Source organism: Phaethon aethereus (genome assembly GCF_964289735.1).
Source record: "Phaethon aethereus genome assembly, chromosome: 5".
Classification (NCBI taxonomy): Eukaryota; Metazoa; Chordata; class Aves; order Phaethontiformes; family Phaethontidae; genus Phaethon; species Phaethon aethereus.
The window spans coordinates 63,260,528-63,281,217 of NC_138579.1; the positions used below are offsets into that span (position 1 = coordinate 63,260,528).

At 34.9% G+C, this 20,690-nt stretch overlaps 1 protein-coding gene across 1 annotated transcript in view; it reads left to right on the forward strand.

Moving 5' to 3' along the window:
• Positions 1 to 20,690, forward strand: part of CCDC73 (coiled-coil domain containing 73) — a gene marked incomplete at both ends in the record, with an annotated part of 57,072 nt that overhangs the window by 23,867 nt on the left and 12,515 nt on the right. The window contains 7 exons of the mRNA XM_082000191.1: positions 1,488 to 1,623; positions 4,481 to 4,560; positions 10,290 to 10,418; positions 10,753 to 10,812; positions 13,365 to 13,469; positions 17,490 to 17,600; positions 19,493 to 19,621. Of these exons, the coding sequence (XP_081856317.1) occupies positions 1,488 to 1,623; positions 4,481 to 4,560; positions 10,290 to 10,418; positions 10,753 to 10,812; positions 13,365 to 13,469; positions 17,490 to 17,600; positions 19,493 to 19,621 (750 nt within the window). The remainder of the gene's footprint in view (positions 1 to 1,487; positions 1,624 to 4,480; positions 4,561 to 10,289; positions 10,419 to 10,752; positions 10,813 to 13,364; positions 13,470 to 17,489; positions 17,601 to 19,492; positions 19,622 to 20,690) is intronic.

Consider the following 20,690-nt stretch of genomic DNA (forward strand, 5'->3'; position numbering starts at 1 on the left):
TTTAACAATCCCAGAAATGGAATGGATGAGGCTGGCTGGCATCTCTGGAGACGGCTTAGTCTAACCCTGCCCTGCTCAAAGCAGGGTCACTTAGAGCTGGTTGCACAGGGCCATGTCCAGGCGAGTTTGGAATATCTCCATATATAGAGACTCCGTAGCCTGTCTGTGCAACCTGTTACGGTTTGACCACCCATACAATAATTTTTTTCCCCTCAAGTTTAAGTGAAATTTCCTGTATTTCACTTTCTGTCAGTGGGCATCACTAAGAGGAGTCTGGCGGTGTCTTCTTTACTTCCTCCTCTCCAGCCGGTATTTATACACGTTGATAAGATCCCTCCGAGTCGCCTCTTTTCCAGGCTGAACAGTCCCAGCTCCCTCCACCTCTCCTCACATGTCAGGTGCTCAAATCCCTTGATTGTCATAGTGGCCCTTCACTTTGAACAACAGTGTACTGAAAAACACCCAGTATTTTTGTTTAAGTTTGTACTGCAATATAGCTTTAAAAGTTTTCCTTGTTGATTAAACATGTTAAACATGCTGGAAAGTGTTTAAGACCATAAAAAGAAGGCAGTACTTTTACTAGTGGCTTTACAAAGAAGATTGAGCACTGCGTAATAGATTGCTTCTGCTATGAAACAGGAGAGAATAAATGTCTGTAGGCCTTATTTTCATGACGCGTACACTAGCATGGCTGCCAAAGTTTAAGAAGCTCCTACTCTTACCTGTCTCCGGTCACTTACTCATTTCTGCCCTGTGCTCCTCTATGAAAGTGCTGGGACAGCTGGTTGGGGGGCTGTGATTTAAGCTGTCTAGAATTTTTCAACAGGCCCAGTATTTTATCACATTGCTGTGACCTAAGAGCGTGGTATGCTTGGTTTCATACTACAGGAGGGACAAATAAGCAGCCGGGGCAATGTGGTACAAACCTACAGGCTGCTGAAGCCGCTGCATTGTTTTGAAACTGCAGCCAAAGACATGGGCAGGTACTGAACAGCTGATGTGGGGTGTGTACTGCATTAATCTGCATGAATAACCTACATCAAAGGAATGAGAGAATGCAATGCTGTACTGAGTGGCAGGGGGACAAGTATAAGCCACAGGCAACATTAGCATGTTAGGCGATGTTCACAATACAACAGCAGATTAAATACCAAGTTTAAGACTTCCAACAATGGAAAACTTGAAACCAGGGTTTGAAAACTGTTAATACAGTTCTGCAGACATTTACATGAAAGTTCTCCTAAATAGAAGGGACAGCATATGAAAATTGTTAAAGTGCTTTTTGGATAATCTAACAGACAGGTGAAGGTCTTTGGAATGAGGTGCTATCTGGAAATGGGAACTGATCATTAGATACAAAATAGACAACAGAGATATTCTGGGAATGATTTTGCATTTATGCCATTATGATAAAAAGCTCTTGGAGAGTTGGTTTATACATGCTATTTACTGTCATTAAGTCGGTGCCTCATCTATGTTTCTAACAGGATCAAAAATTACAGATGCACTTAACAGCAAAAGAGGAGCATCACAAGAAACTGAATGAAGTTGAGAGGTGTTATGCTACTATTGCATGTCAGTTTGGAATTGTAAAAGGTGTTCATGGAAAGCTAGAGCACAGTGGTATGTATGTCAAATGTCCTCCAGCATTTGTTTTTGCTGTGTTTTGACAATACTGAGTTGGAGACACCTGATAATTCAGAAAAGTAGCAGCTACCATATGCCAAGCAGCAAATATACCAACCGACAACTACTGTCTCTCAGTAGCTTCCTCAGTGTTTCTTTCTGTGACAGTGCCAGGTTAAGCAACACAGGCCCCATACGTCTTCTGCTCTCTTCTGATACACTACTACAGTTGTGTGTGTGACCACAGGGTAAATTATATTGAGGAACTGATTTGTGTTCAAAACAATCCAGCAGCAGCCTCACCCCTTCCAGAAAAAAACCCCTACACTTAATTTGGATCAGCTTCCTGTTCCCATTCAGCATAATCAACATAAACAGTTGTACCAGCTCAAATGAAGGGGTGGAAGTAGAGGAATTGGCACACAGGGGAAAATGGATGCTATTTAAAGTCAATTTAATGTTGGGAAATGGACAGAAAACATTAATGAAATAACAAAACTTCCTTTCTTGTACAGAAATATAAAATCTTAAAACCAGTTCAGTAAATAAATAGGGTGGTATGAATAATTTTATGCAGTTGTTATTGTTACATAGATTCTGACTATATGGCTATATAAATTTGTACCTTATCCCTGTTCATGTTTTGAAACATAACAAAATTATTATTCCATAAATACATAATTTTTAATCTATAAAATAATAAAGCTGGTAATCTCAAGTAATAAAAACACCTCATTTAAATGAAGTTTGTACCTATTAATTTGAGAGAGAGAAATCCTTGTTTCTCATAACAAAGTGATAAATTTCTATGCAAATGTCACTGTATATGTGTAGAATATGGACTTGTGCATTGTTTTGTCTTCCTGCGGTTTTCATCCATGTAAACATATACAGAGGTCATAAATAAAAATAAGTGTTATTTTTTTAAGAAAAGGGAGAAGTAGTTCTATAACTCAAAGCAAACAAGCAAAACCCAAGCAAATAAACAAAACAAAAAACCAAAAAACTTTTCAAATACCGAAGCTTAGCAGTTGTAGGGTTTTTCTGCCTGAAACCAAATAATTTTTCAAATCTAGTCTGAATCAATTGGTAACATGTCTTATGTTTATTTGTGATATTTCAGTACCTCAAGCTACTTTTTGTATTCAAAATTTTTAATAGGCTAATTTTCTCCTAACAAATTAGGAGAAAACATTGCTGTGTTTTCCCTTTACTTACGTTGGACAGGGCTTTTGTATTATGTCAGATACAGAAAAGTCTTTTTGCAATTTCATGGAAAATAACATTTACTTCCAGTATTTACACTATTTGAACCATATATAAATGCTTGTTGTCATCTTTCTACTTATATTTATCAGTAATTGCAAAATGAACCCGGAGAAAAGATTAAATATGTTACCAACTGCTGCTGTTCAAGAAGCTAACCTGTCCACCAGTTCAACGCCAGTGTGTCTTTTACTGCAGAGAGAATTCAATTTGCATTGCAGTATGCAAGACGTGCAGTAGGCATGTAGATAACTTGTAAATTCTGAGCAAGAAACTGCGGTCAGTGGAAAAGTCAGGCAGAAAGCATATGAGCCATTTTTAATGCAAATTATTTAAATTTATAAACTGTTGTTCTTTATCTACTATATTAAAGCAGTATGTAGGGAAACAAGAAAGTTAAAATTGATGTGGTATAGTGCTGGATGGGGAAAATACCACAATTCATCATAAATCTAAACCTTTAATGACTAACCAATGTCACACTATTAGTATTCTTGAGCTCAAGCATGAACACATGCCTCTTGTTGAAAGATAGAAAGTTTTACCAATTTTTGCCTGCAAACAAGCAACTTGTGTTTTTTTCTAAGTTGTATCAGAAGATATTTGTTACATTCCTGACTATTTTCATTTGTTAAGCACATATTCTCATATAAAACTGCAAAATTACTTATATTGTAAGGCTGTTGTCTGTCATTCCCCATGGTGCTTACCATCTTTAACAGAGAAGGAAGGAACTTTCTGGGTGTGATGCAGTGTCTAGGATTCTTGTATTCAAGTGTTGTGCCAGAATGTTTTTGAGAAAATAAAGAAAAAAGATTAGAAGTGAATGAAGAGGAATCAGGAAATAGAAAAGGCTGAAGAGACTTAAGAAGATCAAAATACTAAGATTGAATAGAGGTGACTGAAAAAGTACAGGGACCAGTGAATATCTTCAGCTTTTCATTATGAAATGTCAAGCCATTTCCTAGTGATATCTTGGTCTGCATAAAGTCCAAGAGGAAATTCCCTTCCCTTTCAAAAGGGACAGAGCTTATTCTTAGCGTTTGCCTTTCCATTATCTTCTGCTGTTTACTGTATTCCATGTCCTATATGCATATAAGTCTGTGCATCTGTTAAATCAATTATTTGAATGTTCCATGATTCATTATGTTCTATGTTCCTCAAAAATAATTAAACTCCTCAGAAAATTACAAGCAAAGCGTTAGTCAAAAAACAAAACCAAAATTAAGAGTTACTGGAGAAGTGCTGCTAATAAAAGTGACACCAAATGTCACTAAAAATTAAATTACAATTTTTTTTCAGAAAAAGTAAACCGACATACATAAAAGTCTTAACTCATTGTTTGAGTTATAAAACAACTGGTACCACCTGATGTCATCCTCCAGCATAGTATCACACTACATCACACTATAGTGTGTATATCACACTATACACAAAGAGTAGTTGAGTTGTATTTTCAGTCTTAGTCTCCTTCCCACAAAGACGTTAAATTATTTTATAAATTATATACACATACATTGCAGTTATAAATCAAATATTAATTAAAATATAAAATTATGTATTAACATGTTTTAACTTTTGTTTAAAGTACAGGAAGCGATACAGCTCAATAAGAAACTAACATCAGTGAATAAACGACAAGAGACTGAAATAAGTAATCTGAAGGAAGTAAGTATAGTATGCATTTCCGAATTGTAAGTGGGATTCTTTTGGGACTTCTACAAGCTGCTGTAGGATTTACAGAAGTAGTGGACAAGCAGCAGACCTGTTCTTCATTCTATGACTAATAGTGAAATTAGTCTTATGCTCCCTTGTTATGCACACATACTTCAGATGGATGCCAATTAAACTTTTAGCAGCTCTAAATAGTTTCTCTAACTTGGGAATTTTTATTTACCTCTACAGGGTCCTACTTGTTTCTTGATAATTATTTGCAATCTCTCTTCTTCCTGTGCTGTGTTGTCATTGCTTCTCCCATCTGCTATGGAAAGGTAGCAGTGGTGGTTTTAGTTTAGTCAGCGAGAGAGAACATGAAGAATAGTGGCCGTAGAAGCAAGCTGGTAGCTTGAATGTAGGATAAAAAGTGTAACTGAATCTCCATCAGAAATGGCAGAGTTTTGTGTCAGGGCAACTGAGACATTAGATAATAGTGGTACTATGGACAAAGAAATTGTCTGGCCATTGAGCTCTTTCCTGCCCTCATCTATTCAGAAACTACTATTTGACAGGTACATTTCTGAGTTGCAGTCTTGAACTATACGTAATAGTGGGAAGAATAAAGTTCTCTTTTTCCCTTTGAGCTGTTTCTTAAGTGCTGACAGGAGAAGAGCATCTTTTTCTTATCTCCTTATCTTTCTATTGCACCTTTTTTTCTTCTCCTTTTGATTCTCTGAGGATTTTAGGTAGGGAACAAATGCATGTTTGTTCTTGGCCTAATGCTAATCCCCATCTTTCAGACAAATGCTTTGGACTACCATGGAATCTTTCCAAAGTTTTTAAATTTCTTGCAAAACAAAAAGGGCTGGTGGTGAGGGAAGATAATTTGTAAATGAGGAGAAGGGACTATGGCCATTTTACATTTGGGTTAAACTGATCAAAAATTGGATGTTTACTGACCAAGACCTTTTTTGCCTGAAAAAGAAAATTTGAAGGTACGGAAGTACTTGAAAACTTCCTGAATCTAGTGTTGGTTTGTGTTCTTAAGAGCACACAGCCTTTTATTGTTAAGGTTCTCTGGAGTGTGATGCCTCTAGAAGCCTGACTTAAAATTAAATTTTTTCTTGAAATAGAGACAGTTTAAGATTTTTTCCTGTGTTTCATTCTTACCTTCTGTAGTGCTTTACTTAATTTTTATATTTACTACATGAAGATATTGTAGCCATAGTAAAGATTAATTATTAATTCAATCTAGATTTGTTTAGTTACATACTAGAATATAAGATGGCAAACCCCAGTGTCAAAAAGATCACGTTTTGAAGCTACTATTTAATCTCAAAGATTTCAGAACTCCTACTATCATAAAAACAGACTGAGATACACAACAGTAAAGCAGAACACTGGAAAAATTCTCAAATTAATTTCTAAATCACAGTTAGGTTTTATGGCATTTAGAAATGTTTATTTAGCTATATAGTTCGAATTATAGGTTATATATATTTATATATTACATATAAAATCTATATATATTTATCGGAAATATTTGATGGATGGAAGAGCAACAGAAAAACATTGGAAGTTGTCAGTGGTGATAACTTTCCCCTATAGAAAAGCCAGATTTGTTAGAATGCTAGTGTCATCATAGCCATGAAGGTCTGAGGACAACTTTGTCTTGTGTGCATTGGGTACACTTCAACTGTACAGTTCCTTTGCTAAAGGAATTGTAAGTTTTATGTGGCAAAAAGAGGGACATTCATCTAAAATGGAGCATATCTTTATTGTAATACATTGTAAGTATCAAAATTTAGGAGTTCTAGAAATTTTTAAGCATCACAGTAAATTAGATTTGTTGCTTTTGTTTAAGAAACCAAGAATAATTGATTACTTAGAATTCTCTAGGGTAAGTGATTTGGGAAGTAAGAAAAGGAAAATGTTTAAGAAAATTTTACATAGTAAAATTTGTGAGTAACAGAGGTGTGTGAGATAAACTGGTAGTGATTTATGTACTTCAGTAATCAAACATACTGCTTGATCCATTTTTTTGCTGTACTCTTGCTTCTTAAGGTCATGGGTGATGAATTTTAGATAAAATACTGTTAGATAAGCAGAAGGGGCCAACTTGAAACAATCGGGCTCTCTTAGTTCACCAGGAATTGTCTTTATCCTGGTTATTTCTGATTTTCTTATTGGTTGTTTAGTATTTGACTATCCCATTCTGAATGTCAGTGGAAAACTGAATTGGACTTTAATTTCTTAGCCTTTTAATATTCACATAGTGCTGCCACACTTTGCTGTGGCAACGCCTTATTCTGCAAAAAAATGTGTGCATTTATTTATAAATACAGTTTTATTAATAAAATTCGTATATAATAGAGACATGCCTTTTTCCTCAAAATGCAGAACTTGTGTGAAAATAGAGTTTAAAACTAACAATATAGTAAAAAAAAAAAATACAGCCCATTTTCCAATATTTGCTATTTCAACAGTTTACATAACTTTCCAGAAATGTTTTAGAAGCAGTGAGAGAGTGCATAGCTGAACTATATCGGTAGTGGTACTTGTCCTGTTTGTGAAGGGCTGTGGGCTCATCTTTTGGGTCACGCTGTAAGAGAAGAGAAGAGAAGCAAAGTGCTTGGACCCAGTACGAGTGCCTGAGCTAGTTTCATTGTGGTTACCTTGTACTTAGCCTAATCATTGCAAAAGTGATCTTAAAGCAGTCGAGTATTTTCCTTGTTGGGGAATGGATCTGTTGTAGAGCTGAAGGGACCTACAAGAAATATAAAGCAATGAAAAAACTTTGATATTTAGAAGAGTTTGGAAGAGGGATTACCAGGCTGTTTTCACTTGCTACATAGCTGAAAGAAGTCCTGATATCCGCAGCACAAGTTGGGACAACTTATAAAGCTGGTTTTATCTGCCTTGGAGACTTGACTGACCTCTAACAGCTCTGACAACTTGTGGGTTCAAACTTTTTTCCTGTGTAGCCTCAGTGCTGGACTGGGGATGACTAGCCTTAGTACTAAAATCTTAATTTGGCTGTCAGCTCTTATCACAACCATTACTTTGACTCAGACCAGGATGATCTCACACATTTGCTGTTGATGGGAATATGAAGTTAGTAAATGTTCAACATTTATGGATAAAAGTAAACTAGTGAAACTATGAAAATGCTTGCATTGAAATCTGACCAAGAAAAACAGCACAATGAAACAAAATTTTAAAAAACAGCTATGCTGCTCACGACCTGAAAGATTACAAGAGTTCCACCAATCTAGGAAGAGAGCAAAAAGATAAAGTTGTGATTTTGGATACACTTAAAGTTTGTGTAAAATATCAGCACTGACTTGAAGTGGTTACATCTGCCTGTGCTGGCTGCTTTTCCAGTCCCATACCACCACTTTGTGCGGGCACATGTATTTGTGTGGCCTTGAGGGAAAGTAGAATGAAAATTTTGTATTGATCAAAACAACATCCTACCAAAAAAAGGGAGTAAGTTTTAGCTCAGCTCAGCTGGCAAAAGGAAAATACTTTTAAGGAGCAGTACGGTTTCTTTTGTGACACTCTTGACTTACACTGGCTTGAAGTGTTTCTGAAACCGTGTCCTGAAGCGTTGTCTACTAGCAACACATCAAAGGAATGGGTTTAAAGCTTTGTCATTCTTTCTTAGCATTCCTCAAAAACTGATAAAATTATTTTCCCAATTCAATTTAACTTACAGCGTTCGGAATACTACTAGAGATCTTATTAATGACAGAAAGCTACTAGAAAAAAAAGCAAAAACCCTGTGGGTGAAATTTTTTTTTATTTCAGAGTACAAGAAAATATACGTATTTTATGTATAAAATTATTTTACATTATTTTCACAGCTACATAGCTTGTGCTTTCACTCACCATGGAAAACTCTTCCATTACTTTTGGGGATCTGGTTTGTATTGGTTCTTTTTGGGTTTGTGTTGGGTTTTGGTGGGTGGGGTTTTTTGTGTCGGTTTGGTTTTTTTGGTTTGTTGTTTTTTTGGTTTTTTTCCCTGACTACAGCTTTGGTAGATTAGCAGATCTGGGTTTGGTTCCAGATGGATTATACACATTCACTTGCTAAATACAAAGAAGAAAATCCAGTCATCTTTTCTACCTCAAGGACATGATTTACTTAGTACAACTTCTTCTTTCTCCATGACAAAATAATTTATAAGTTTTTTCTGCACACAATAAACTGTGAGTTTTGGAAAAATATAGTATCAGATCTGTAGCAGGCTTTTGCACCTGCTTGTGTAGCACACAACCTGTTAGCTGTGTTCTGTGTACCATTAGTCTAGTGCTCTGTAAAGACTGGCACAGTGCACTTCGTCACTTTTACGAAGTTAAAACTGCTTGCACCTTCTGCCACCTAAATGTAGGCACTATCCTTGCATATTTCATTACAGAGCCTTCTAGTAAAAATAGTACAACTAATAGATGTTGTTATTGCAAAGATGGAAAAAGCCTTACTAGGTTACAGAATATCACAATTCTAAAGCAAATGTTGTCTTTGGGTTCTGTAATTGATTCTGCAATTACACTTAGCACTTACTAGATCATTTTGGATTTATTTATGGCTAAAATACAAGAGAAGTAAAGCCTCTAGCAAAAAAAAAAATATTTATTTTAAAGTAGTACCTATACTTACATTTGTTGTAAAATTTTGTATTTGTGAATTTCAGCTACAACATAATCTTCCCTTTTTCTTTTGTACTGTTATATGATTTTGTCCAGAACAGTTAAACCATTGGACAGTGATAAGATGGAATTCCAGTTTTGTGAAGAAAAGTTAAACAGACCAAACTTAGTTGTTAGATAAAACTATTACCATTCTGAATGCTTGGTTCACCACTATGGCATCATGAAGAATTCTTGATACTATCTGTGAACAGCATTCATAACCTCTGCTATTTGTCTGAGTAAACGTCAGAGCGCTCAAGGAGAGAGCGATATTAAACAGACTACCTTGTACCAGAATGGGAGGGGTGGGGGAGAACAGGGCACAATATTTATGACTCCAGGAACTATAAGTTGTAATTTAATGAGATCAAAGCATTTGCTGTTTATTTGCCGCACTAGGAGCTTGGAATAAACTGGTTGGAAAAACCAAAGACCAAAAAAAAAAAAAAAGCAGGATATTTGGAAGATTATAAAGACTTTAAAATCAAAGGCATATTTTAGATGGAAAATCATGTTGTAGAAGCCTTTAATATAAAATTAATTTAGCATTCTCCTGAGATTAAGTAATTAATGTTTCAGGAAAAGCAAAGATCCTCCAAATTTATAGCCAGTTCCTGTTTTTACCAGATAGTCACTGTTCTTCATTTTTGCCCTTCTGATTCCCAGGAACATACACAGTAGTTATAATAGGTACTTTATTCCTATTGTATATCTCGGTCTAGGAGGTTTTACCAATATGAATGCACTGTCCATTTGTCTTTCTTGGAAGAGAAAATAACAAAATGCTTAAGTATCATAAATACTTCAAACAGAGTAAAATTAGCACAATAACATTTTACCTCTGAAAATAAACGTCTAGCCACGTGTGACAAGTTTAAAGTTTAGCAAGTCAGTCTTACAGATTTCAGTTCTTCTAATTTATTCTGTTGTTTCCATACATTATTTAAAAGTAGGGCATGACTCGGGATAGTTTAAAAGATTTGTCTTTGTTTTGAATTGCAATGACTGTACTGGATGAACTATTTATATGTGTTTCCTGTGTTAAGGAACTGAAGAAAGTGACTACAGACTTGATAAGGTCCAAGGTCACATCTCAGTACAGGGTGGGAGAAGAAAACATCAATCTTGCAGCAAAGGAAAAACAGTTTCAAGAACTGCAACAAAAAATCAGAATGGTATTTTGGAATTTAAACAAATTACATTTTTGGTGAATATTTTCTGTTCTTCGTTCAACAAACATCATGGCAGTGATCTCTCTGATGTATACAGATTAGTGATTCTACTAACTGCATATACAATATGACAAAACTATTTCCTTTCCTAGGGAAGTAAAAATGCTGTGAATATAAGTATAATTTTATAGTAAAAAATGGAGAAGAATGCTTTTCAAAATAATGCCGTTTCTTTAAATAGCCTCATGATGATTCACAATATCACATTAATACAATATTACTAAAGAAAATAGTAACTTTAAATGCCTTTTACTGTGATTCATGCTCTTTTTTTAAGGAGACAGCAGTTAGTAAAAAAGTTCAAGAAGAAAACATTCACATTAAAGAAGAAAAGCTGGTGAGTTGTTAATATAACTTTGCTATTTAAAAATAACTTAAGAATATATGTGTTGTATTTTATACTTAAGTTTCTTAAATGATTATAGTAAGCTATTAAAACTAATTAAATTCACTTGTTTGCTTTTCAGAAATATTTTAATACTAACATGAATAGGATCTTATTCCTCAGTTTTTAGAAAGTGTATTAGCAAAGAAAAGTACATTGTTTAACATTTTATTCCAGGTCTTAACTTTTGTCTTTGAATTCAGATGGGAGAAATTTGTATACCCATGAAATAGATGTTTACATATTGATTCAGTATAAATAAGCAATAAGGTTTGCATAACGTGCTTGCTGTTCTACTTTCTGGTTGCCAACAGTTTACTTGTAATACTGCTGGTGCTGAAACCAGGTAAAATTGGAATCGTGTCAATCATATACAAGGGAAATGGTGTTCTGTTCATACAGAACATACACATTTAGAATATTAAGCTACATCTATACATAGCTGAGCAGAGTTAAGACTGTCTTCTATTGCAAACTCAGGTGTTCCAGAACAAATCCTGATATTCAAACCAAGGTACATGGAGTGAAGTATTAAACATAGCAGAAAAAATTATGTTCCCTGTAATAACAGCATAATATGCTGCTTTGCAGAATATTAAGCTTAAAAAGGATGGGATTTTTTTTTTCTTAAACAGCTGCAGAATTTTCATTCTGTTGTTCATTAAACCAAATGTGTCAGAGAAGTCTCTCATTCTTGTTCTCAGGGAGGTACAAAAGCAGTAGCTTACTTGTATACCCACTGAGCACACACTGAAGGCCAATCCAGCAGTATTCTTCCAATCCATAAAAGTCCATTTGCGTTTTGAGTTTGCTTTTTAAAAATACTTTCCAATAAACACGGGGAAAAAATGAGAGACATTACTCCCACAGCCCTGAATGCACTACAAGCATTTATATGGAGATGCTTGTAGCATAATTCTTATGCATATTTGATATGTATTATCTAAGAGAAGGACTCCATTTTGTTTCTGTATTTTGTTCTGTGTGAATTGCTAGGGTTTGGTTGGTTGGTTTTGGTATAAATCAGGGGAGGACTCTAACATAGAGATGAACTTTATGTTTTCTCCAAAAACTTTAGTTAGAAGATCTGGATTTCTGTATTATAGAGCACTACAAATTCACCGTGTGGATTAACTGAAGATGTTGGCTTCAGTGGTTCTTGGACAGGGGCTGAATATAATCTGTTACAGCTGATTTACACTGAACTGTGCAGAGAAGCAATCTTGTCTAGTTGAGTGAATACTGTACTATATTTAAAAGACATGGCCAACTCTGCTACCGACCTGTCAGATGACACTGGGCAAGCCATTCCACATCTCTGTGGTTCAGTTTTCTAGATGTAAAACTGAACTAAAGATAAATTAAGCTTCAGTGCAAAAATATTTATCTCTGCATAAGAATATATATGCATGAAAAGGAGTGACAGTACACCCAAAATAATGATTTTCTTTTTAGTAGTTAGCTGTATCTGTGTATACAATAGAACCAAAAATAGATACATTTGGAAGCTCTTTGCAAGTATATGAAAGTACTTTGTTTTAATAATACATTCCTCTCAATATATTTTCAAGCAACTGAAGCACATTTAAGACTGTCTTCTGCCTGAAACTAATTTTTTTTTCCTGTGCAGGTCTTCTTTTAGGAACTGCTGTTCCTAAAGGAAGGAGCAGAGATTGGCTTGGCTAGATCATTCCCTCTGTCGTTGAATCTTTGGAAGCGTGTTTTGTAGCATTTAATATAAAATGACTCTCTGTCTCCATTCCATCCATGTTTTCAGCTAACTGCAACAAATTTAATGGCAGCACCATGGGTTTGTCAATCCATACCACCTTAATCAACCCATTTTGGGTGGCTCTTTTTTTAGAACTTACTCTTCTTGAAGTACCAGTATAGTCTTGATGAAGGTACCACAAAAATTCAGATAGTGACAGCAAAATCTGGTGTACTTGCACCATAAGATGCAAAGCTATTGTGGTTGTTCACATCTATTAGGGTTTAATTCAGGAAATACAGAATAATGTAATGTGAGGGTCATCCATTAATGGAAGTGACTACTTGACTGTCATATAATTTTTCTGAGATTGTCCATATTTTCCAGGGGTGTAATATGGTACCATAAAATTATTCTCTTAGGTTAACTGAACTCACAGTAGGGTTGGATTTTATATATTTTATTCAGATTTGCACTGAAGTATGTTTAAAGCATCGATGGATTGTTCATTTTAATTATAAGAAAATTCTCTGAAAAAGAATAGGTTATAGTAAGTTATAATCATGTTATCTTCTCTAAGGCAAGAGGCCAGAAAAACCTGGAGTTGTTCTGATTTCTTCCTACAAGCCCTTCCCCAATGTTGGTGTTCGAGTACATTTTTATATACATAATTTTGTAAACACTGGCAGAATGAAAAATACATATGTTAATCTAAAAGACATAAATTACCTAATGTTTAAACTTCAGAAACAAGCTCTCATTCAATATATCTGATTTTTTTTGTATTAATAAGGAAATTCTCAGCTCTCTACAATGTGTGCAGGAGCTGCTTCAGCGAATAACCCAAACGAATGTTAGAATGGAGAGTGAATTAAATGCACTGAAAGAAGAATATCAGGTCAGATTTTTCTTGATTAGACAAGCTGCTACTATCTGTTATGTATTTTTTAAGTCCAGGGCTGTTAAAGACATCTGTATGCTTTTCAGAACTTTTGACCTCACTTCCATTGCTCCCTCAGCTCCTTAACTGTCAGTGTGAACCTTGAAGTGCAGTCTATGGTTTCCCTCTTTTAGTTCTCCCCGTAAAGTAAATCATGGTTGCCGTTCTTATCAGCCATTTCTGGAGGGTAAAACCAGAACATGTTGCGGGTTGCTTTCGAGTATTTTGAAATAAAATTATTTTATTACTTTTTCTTATAATTTTTATGTGGGTATAAATTTCTTTTCTGGAAAATACTTCAAATTTCAGATCTTCATAGACAAAGCTTGTCCCCAGTTTTATTAGCGCAGAGGGCCTAAGAAAGAGCACATCCTTAGCCTTAGCCATTTCTTGCTGTGTTGTCTGGTGTCATATTTCTGCTAGAGGTGGTAAGTAGTCAGGCTAGAGTGTGGAGCTGCAGCATTCATCAGTTCCTCTTTGAGAGTGTAGAAGTGGCTCAGAACAGATTAGATTCTAAATTACACTAGCAGTCAGATTGGCCCACAGTGCACTAAAGATTAAGGTCGTACCTGTTCAGGTCAGATGTGCCATGCAGACTTCAGGTAACAACCATTAATCGGACTATTAATAATTATTATCTACTATTTGTCCATATGTAATCACAACTATTCTATTCTTTGCTTGGCCTGTGAGGCCAAGGTTTTGAACTAGGATCTCAGTTAATTTCAAATTCAACTTCCTGTGTGCATGTGTACTTTTTTTTTCTAAGTAAATGCTTCTATGCTAAATTGAAATTAGATTCACCTCACATAAGCCTTTACTTTGTCTCCTAATAGATGTAAGCAGTTTGCCTTCCACCACAATATAAATATATGAATTTTGCATTTTGATGAAGCAAGGTTAAAGACGAGTTATGTTCTCTGTCAGAAACTAGCTAAAATTTCACTAGGAATTGAAGTATCTGCTTTGTAGTACTGGATAAAGCTGTAGTGACTGGAAGAGAAAGACACGTCAGTGATTTCAGGTGTCTGGGTTCCTGTATTTATTAGTCTAGAGCATTGGATTTTCCTGACTTAAAATTCTTTGATTTTGGATTCTAAAATTCTAAAAATTCTAAAAGTGCTTTTTTTCTGATAGTATTTCTGAGCTATTGTTTCCCATCTTGGATAAAGTTTATAGTATGCCTTAAAGCTCCAGCTAAAACTGTGAAGGGTATCTGTGAATCTTATCTTTGAAGACTCCACATAAATGTCTACAAGTGTAAGAAAAGTATAGCTTGTTTTCTTGTTAAGGTATGAATTGACCACAAGTCTCTCTTTTGTAGCCTGTAGAGGCCAACAATTGATTTTTGATTGCAATTATACTAACTTTGATTAGAGAGACTGCTTTGATTTGGGCCCTGTTTATATTGGACATTGGGAAGGTATTAATGTTTTCTATTTTTCTAACTACAGGACAAGCTATTTCTAGTCATCAAAGCTTCAGTGTAGTCTTCAAAGGTAATTTCTTGCAGGCATAAGTACTTTAGATGAAATTGGTGTTACAAGACAAGGATAACTAACAAGAGGCTTTTGATTCAAACTTTGAATGCTCTGTTGACTATATGAGGACTCCTCAAGACTTAGTTTGATGCAAATGATCCTTCTTAGTCTTCCCAGTGGCACTTAAGATCAGCTAAGATTTGATCTCAGTTTTTGTGAGAGCATTCTGTGCATTCTTAAAACCAAGATGTTCTCACTTAAGAATGGGAATTAAAGGATTCATAACGTTTATATAAGCACATATAAGTGATAAGCTTTCAAGAGATCACATCTGGAAATGTAAAAGTGGCTAGATATTTTAATAGAACTATTTTTTTGTAAACCAAAATAAATACATGAATGAAAGGCAGCAATTCCCTTAAACACAATGCTATATTAAAAGTGAATGTCACATGTTCCTTTTCTCTCCATATGAACTCATGGGGTTATTTTGATTTGTCAGAAATGTCTGTCTTTCTGTTTAAACAGTAGTCATAAAATACTGTTGCTTTTTATAGCTACTTGTTTGGCTGACATTGATACAATTACCAGGATATTCCAGGGAATGAGACAACATTAACTGCTTATATTGCAGTGTCATTTTTTTAAAGCAAAAAATGGAACTTCTAAGATAGGGAGCTGAATATATTACTTGAAGAGTCTACCCACTTTCCTGTCAATTTGAGACGTATTGCTTTCATCCTTATTGATTCTAGAACTGCAATATGATGAAGGTTATCTATTATTCTTATGCTTTATCCTACATCCCTGTCAAATTTGTGGACTTTGCGCATCAAGAAAAAGAGTTTCTTCAGAATAATAGAAAAATGGAAGGAGTTATTGTAGAGTCCCATGGAAATATTTTTCTTATATTCACAAAAAATGACAGTTTATTTTTGGGCTTGATATGACAGAATACTTAAACTTGCAAGGTAGCATTCGAGAAGGATTGTACTGTCCTTTCTCATTTTGTCTATGCATACTTAGTGCTAGGATACCAATGTCCTTATGAGTTCAGAAAACCAAGTTATAATTATTTAACAGATGACAGAATACTTGAGAATGCACAGAATTCAGGTATTCTCCTCTCTGTACAATTGGTTTTAACATATGATCAGTTCTATTAATCTGCTACTCCTGATGTGTTGCCCTAAGAGCTATGCTGTGAGTAACTATTATATTCCATCTCTGAGGAGGTTGCATTTAAGATGCAAGTAAAAGCATCCTTGGAGTTAGAGCAGGTTTATCAAAGAAAGGAGGTCTTGGACTCTTAGTTTATAGAACCAGATGAAAGGTGCTACATCAGAGTGCAATTATTCAGACAATGTATTGTTGAATTGTCTCATCTTTTTAATTATACAATCTGTCAGAGAAGATCCATTATATTCTTATGCACAACTTTTTCCATGTGTATAAAAATTCATGGTAGTCTGAATTTTCCTGGTGTTAATACCTGTAAAATATATTTGTATTAATAGTGTAGATAAATTAACATAGGCATTGTAAAATTGATGCTATTGAATCAAGAAGTAGACTCATTTTTAGTTAAAAGATTAAGTAAAAAGGAATTGCTTTGGAGTATTGCTTCCATAACTTAAGTTTTTTCAAGTGGACTTTCAAAGAAGCTCAGCAGAATCATAAATATGTGGCTGGTCATAGAACTACATGCATTAAAGTTATGTTTATCAAATATATTTGTGTCACCTATATAGTAGATAGTGGATGCAGTAAATCCTTTATCTTCCATATTGTTTGCTATAAAAATGTGATAGGATAAAATTTCCAACAGTACCTGAGATGTGTGTGAAGTTACTGCTGATTTACGCAAGACTGCTTTAATTTAGCGCAGTAAAGCTGAGTTAACCCAAAAATGTTGCAAGTACAATTATGATAGTATAAAACTTAATATTACTGTTATTTTAATGCACTCCTATTTCAGTGATCTAATAAAAATAAATTAAAGGATAATCGGATGTATACTTCATGTTCCAGTAGATATGTTTTAGAATTTAAAGTTTATGCAATTTATAAGTTAGGTTATTAAACAACTTAGGATAGAAAAACTGATCAGAAAAATAAAAATATTTTCTTTGAGTTTACAGTAGTTTTTTCTTTAAGTACAATGGGTCTAGATTGTGCTACATTTCATATTTCTCATCTCTGGACTTTATATTACTTTTTCAGCACATTAAAACTTATGCAGTGAAACTGAATAATGGCAAGTGTTTTTATACCCTTTTATAGCCATTTCTTTTTTCAAAACCTCCCCCTGTTCCCTGTTAGCTAAACTATAAGCACCTTTCTGTTAATTTATGAAAATTATTGTTGAGATAGCACATTATCACTGATCTGTATGGTACTTCCAGCATGTTAGAAGCAAAGGTCCAAGCAACATAAAACACATCAAAATTCATTAATGTGGTATTGATTATTTTTTGGATAATTAATTTTATTGCAGACCCTTGAAAGAGATAATGAGCTGCAAAGGGAGAAGGCAAAGGAAAATGAAGAAAAGTTCCTTAATCTTCAGAATGAGCATGAGAAAGCACTAAGAACTTGGAAAAAATATGTAGGTTTATTAAATTAAATGTTAGAGTATTAAAAGGTTTTTTGAAATGGTCGTGAAGCATTTCAGGTAATTCCCAAAAGCCAAGAAAATATTGCAGAAATAACACAATAAAAACAACCACTTTCTTTCCAGTAATGGAGACTCTTCTAGAAATGAGTATTTTTAAAAGGTAGGTTTAGGAGAAATGTTAACTTCTGTGCTCTAAAAGGTCATTGCACCTCCTGCAGTTCTGTAAAGCAAGAGCCAGGGTATTAGGTGTTACCTTGAATTTAGCACTTACATATTCCAGAATTACACACTTACCATTACCTAGACATGAAAGCTGATATAGTTTTAAATTTGTATTGAATTTTATGTATTTTTCAGGAAACTTGCAATTTTTTACACAACTTATTCGGGGAATACCAGTATTTCTAGGCTGCGTTCTTGTACCCTGAAAAAAAAAAATCAGTAAATTGTCACATAGTGAAAAATTAATGTAAACCCACATAGACTGAAGTGACAAAGACTAACGGTACTACTGAAGGGCCATATGCCCAGGAAAAAAAGAAGCAACTTCAGACTGAATCAGGTAGAGATGCTGAAGGGTTGCGTTAAAGCAGAGGTCCTGATTTGACAGGAGTTATTCAATGTGGACTGTGGGGTGATAGGGGATAAGAAAAGGTAAAAACCCCTATGTTCTCTCAGTGAATTCACCTCTGTGTACACCTAAACAATAATTTGTCATCACTATTTGCCATTCTTTCTACTACTTCATTACTTTTAAAGAATATTTCAGTAATTATTTTGCTAATTATTTTGGATTAAATATTGTAGCTGTAAAAATTGCCTGCAATAATAAATGCATTTTTACAAGTAAGATTAATACTTCTTCAATAAGACAAGATCTCTTTAGCATGTGGAAAACAGACTCTAAGCAGCATTTGTTTAATAGTCTGTCTTTTTTATTCCTACATAATTGGCACATGCTGCCAGAAAGGTTTTGAATTTGGTAGATAGATTCTCAGTGAGGCCATGAGGAAATAATGCAAAGCTGTCTAAGGCTAACTTGAGTTAGCCACTCAAAAGTCATGGAGATGACTGCCAACCCCAAGACTACAAAATAGCTGAACTGTTCTGATGCTTACTGCCCTGAGAAGATTTGATCTCCCTGATTCCTAGGAGCATTTTACACGATAGTTTACTATGTAGACATGGGAATTGGCCCTGCTTATTTCTCAGGAATGTTTTCATCTATTATGTAAAAGATAGTATCTTTTTTTTCCCCGCCCCGCTATGGCTTTTAATATCTTAAAGTATAGCATCATCATGGATAATGTTGACATTATACACTTCTCTGGAAATATTTGTAAATTAAATTAAGATATTTCTGTAAAATTGCCCTTCTGTTCATTTTACAACTTGTATTTTTGACCATCCTTTTTGTTCTAAGTACAAAAATTTAACTATTACATACTCAGTGAAGAAACATTGGATACTTGAGGCTATTTACAGAAGTGCCAACCAAATTATTTGCTGCTGTTGTTGTTTCCTGACAGTGTACGTGGAGAATGAATGTTGACTAGCATGTTTATTTTTGAGCCAAAAAAGGAAGAAAGCTACAAATACGAATACCAGGTTTTTGTGCATTGCTACTTAAAGTAAATGGTGAAAAAAACCAATTAATAAAAGATATTCTCTGTAATGGAAATGTGGTTAAAATTTTTGTTTTAATGAAAGAGCTCAAAATTATCTTACGTTGTACAAAGAAATTCCTTAGCACCTATACTTTCTTTTAAGGATTTACTTTCATTTGCTAAGCTGTTGATACCCCTGTAAAATACTGGTTTACATATTTGAACGTGCAGTAAAGATCTGTGTTTGTTTGCTCTGTGTACCCTCAATTATTACAGGAGGAAAAAATGAGAAGAGAAATAGACATTATTAAAAATGAGCTGAATTCCCTTAAAGGTGTTCATAGACATCCCGAAGATCATCATCCTCAGGGAAATCAGCATTCTGAGCAAGTGGAAAATCTGCAGGTAAGTGTCTCTAATAGCTGCAGGACTTCCCATTTCTTGTAAAAACATTAGAGAATGAGAGACGTGACAACTTTTCTAATCTGACTGTCATGTCCACTGATCTTCTTTTGACATTGCTAAACCTAAAAATGTACCTGATGTAATCAATGATCCAAGAACCCGTTACAACTTACTATACCCAGAGAATGTTCCCCTTTTATCCAGAGGAGCACTTATATCATAGAAACTTGAGATGTTACATCATTAATAAATCTATACATAATAGGTAGCAGTTACCTTAAATAATTTATCTTTACTAAACCCTATTTCACAAACATTTTGCATGGGTGTTTCTCAAATACTGTGGCAGACCCATTAACTTCATATGTGTATAAGTTCCCTGTAAGTGTGGAAGTAAGTCCACTTCTACTCAGAGGAAATAATTTCAACCTCTGTAACATGGGACAGATAAGATTCATTTTAACAACATATAGATTATCTAAGTTCTTCAGTTTTAGTTAAAAAAAAAAAACAACACTTTATTTCACTTCAAATAATAGAATCGTTTAGGTTGGAAAAGACCTTTAAGATCATTAAGTCCAGCTGTTAACCTAGCACTGCCAAGCCCATCACCAAACCATGACCCTAAGCACCACATCTACACAGTCTTTTAAATACCTCCAGGGATGGTGACTCAGCCACCTCCCTGGGCAGCCTATTCCAGTGCTTGACAACCCTTTCGGTGAAGGAATTTTTCCTAATATCCAATCTAAACCTCCCCTGGCGCAACTTGAGGCCATTTCCTCTCATCCTGTCACTTGTTACTCAGGAGAAGAGACGGACACCTGCCTCGCTACAACCTCCTTGCAGGTAGTTGTTGAGAGCGATAAGGTCTCCCCTCAGACTCCTTTTTCTCCAGGCTAAACAACCCCATTTCCCTCAGCCGCTCCTCATAAGACTTGTGCTCCAGACCCTTCACCAGCTTCATTGCTCTTCTCTGGAACATGCTCCAGCACCTCAATGTCTGTCTTGTAGTGAGGGGCCCAAAACTGAACACAGTCTTCAAGATGCAGTCTCACCAGTGCTGAGT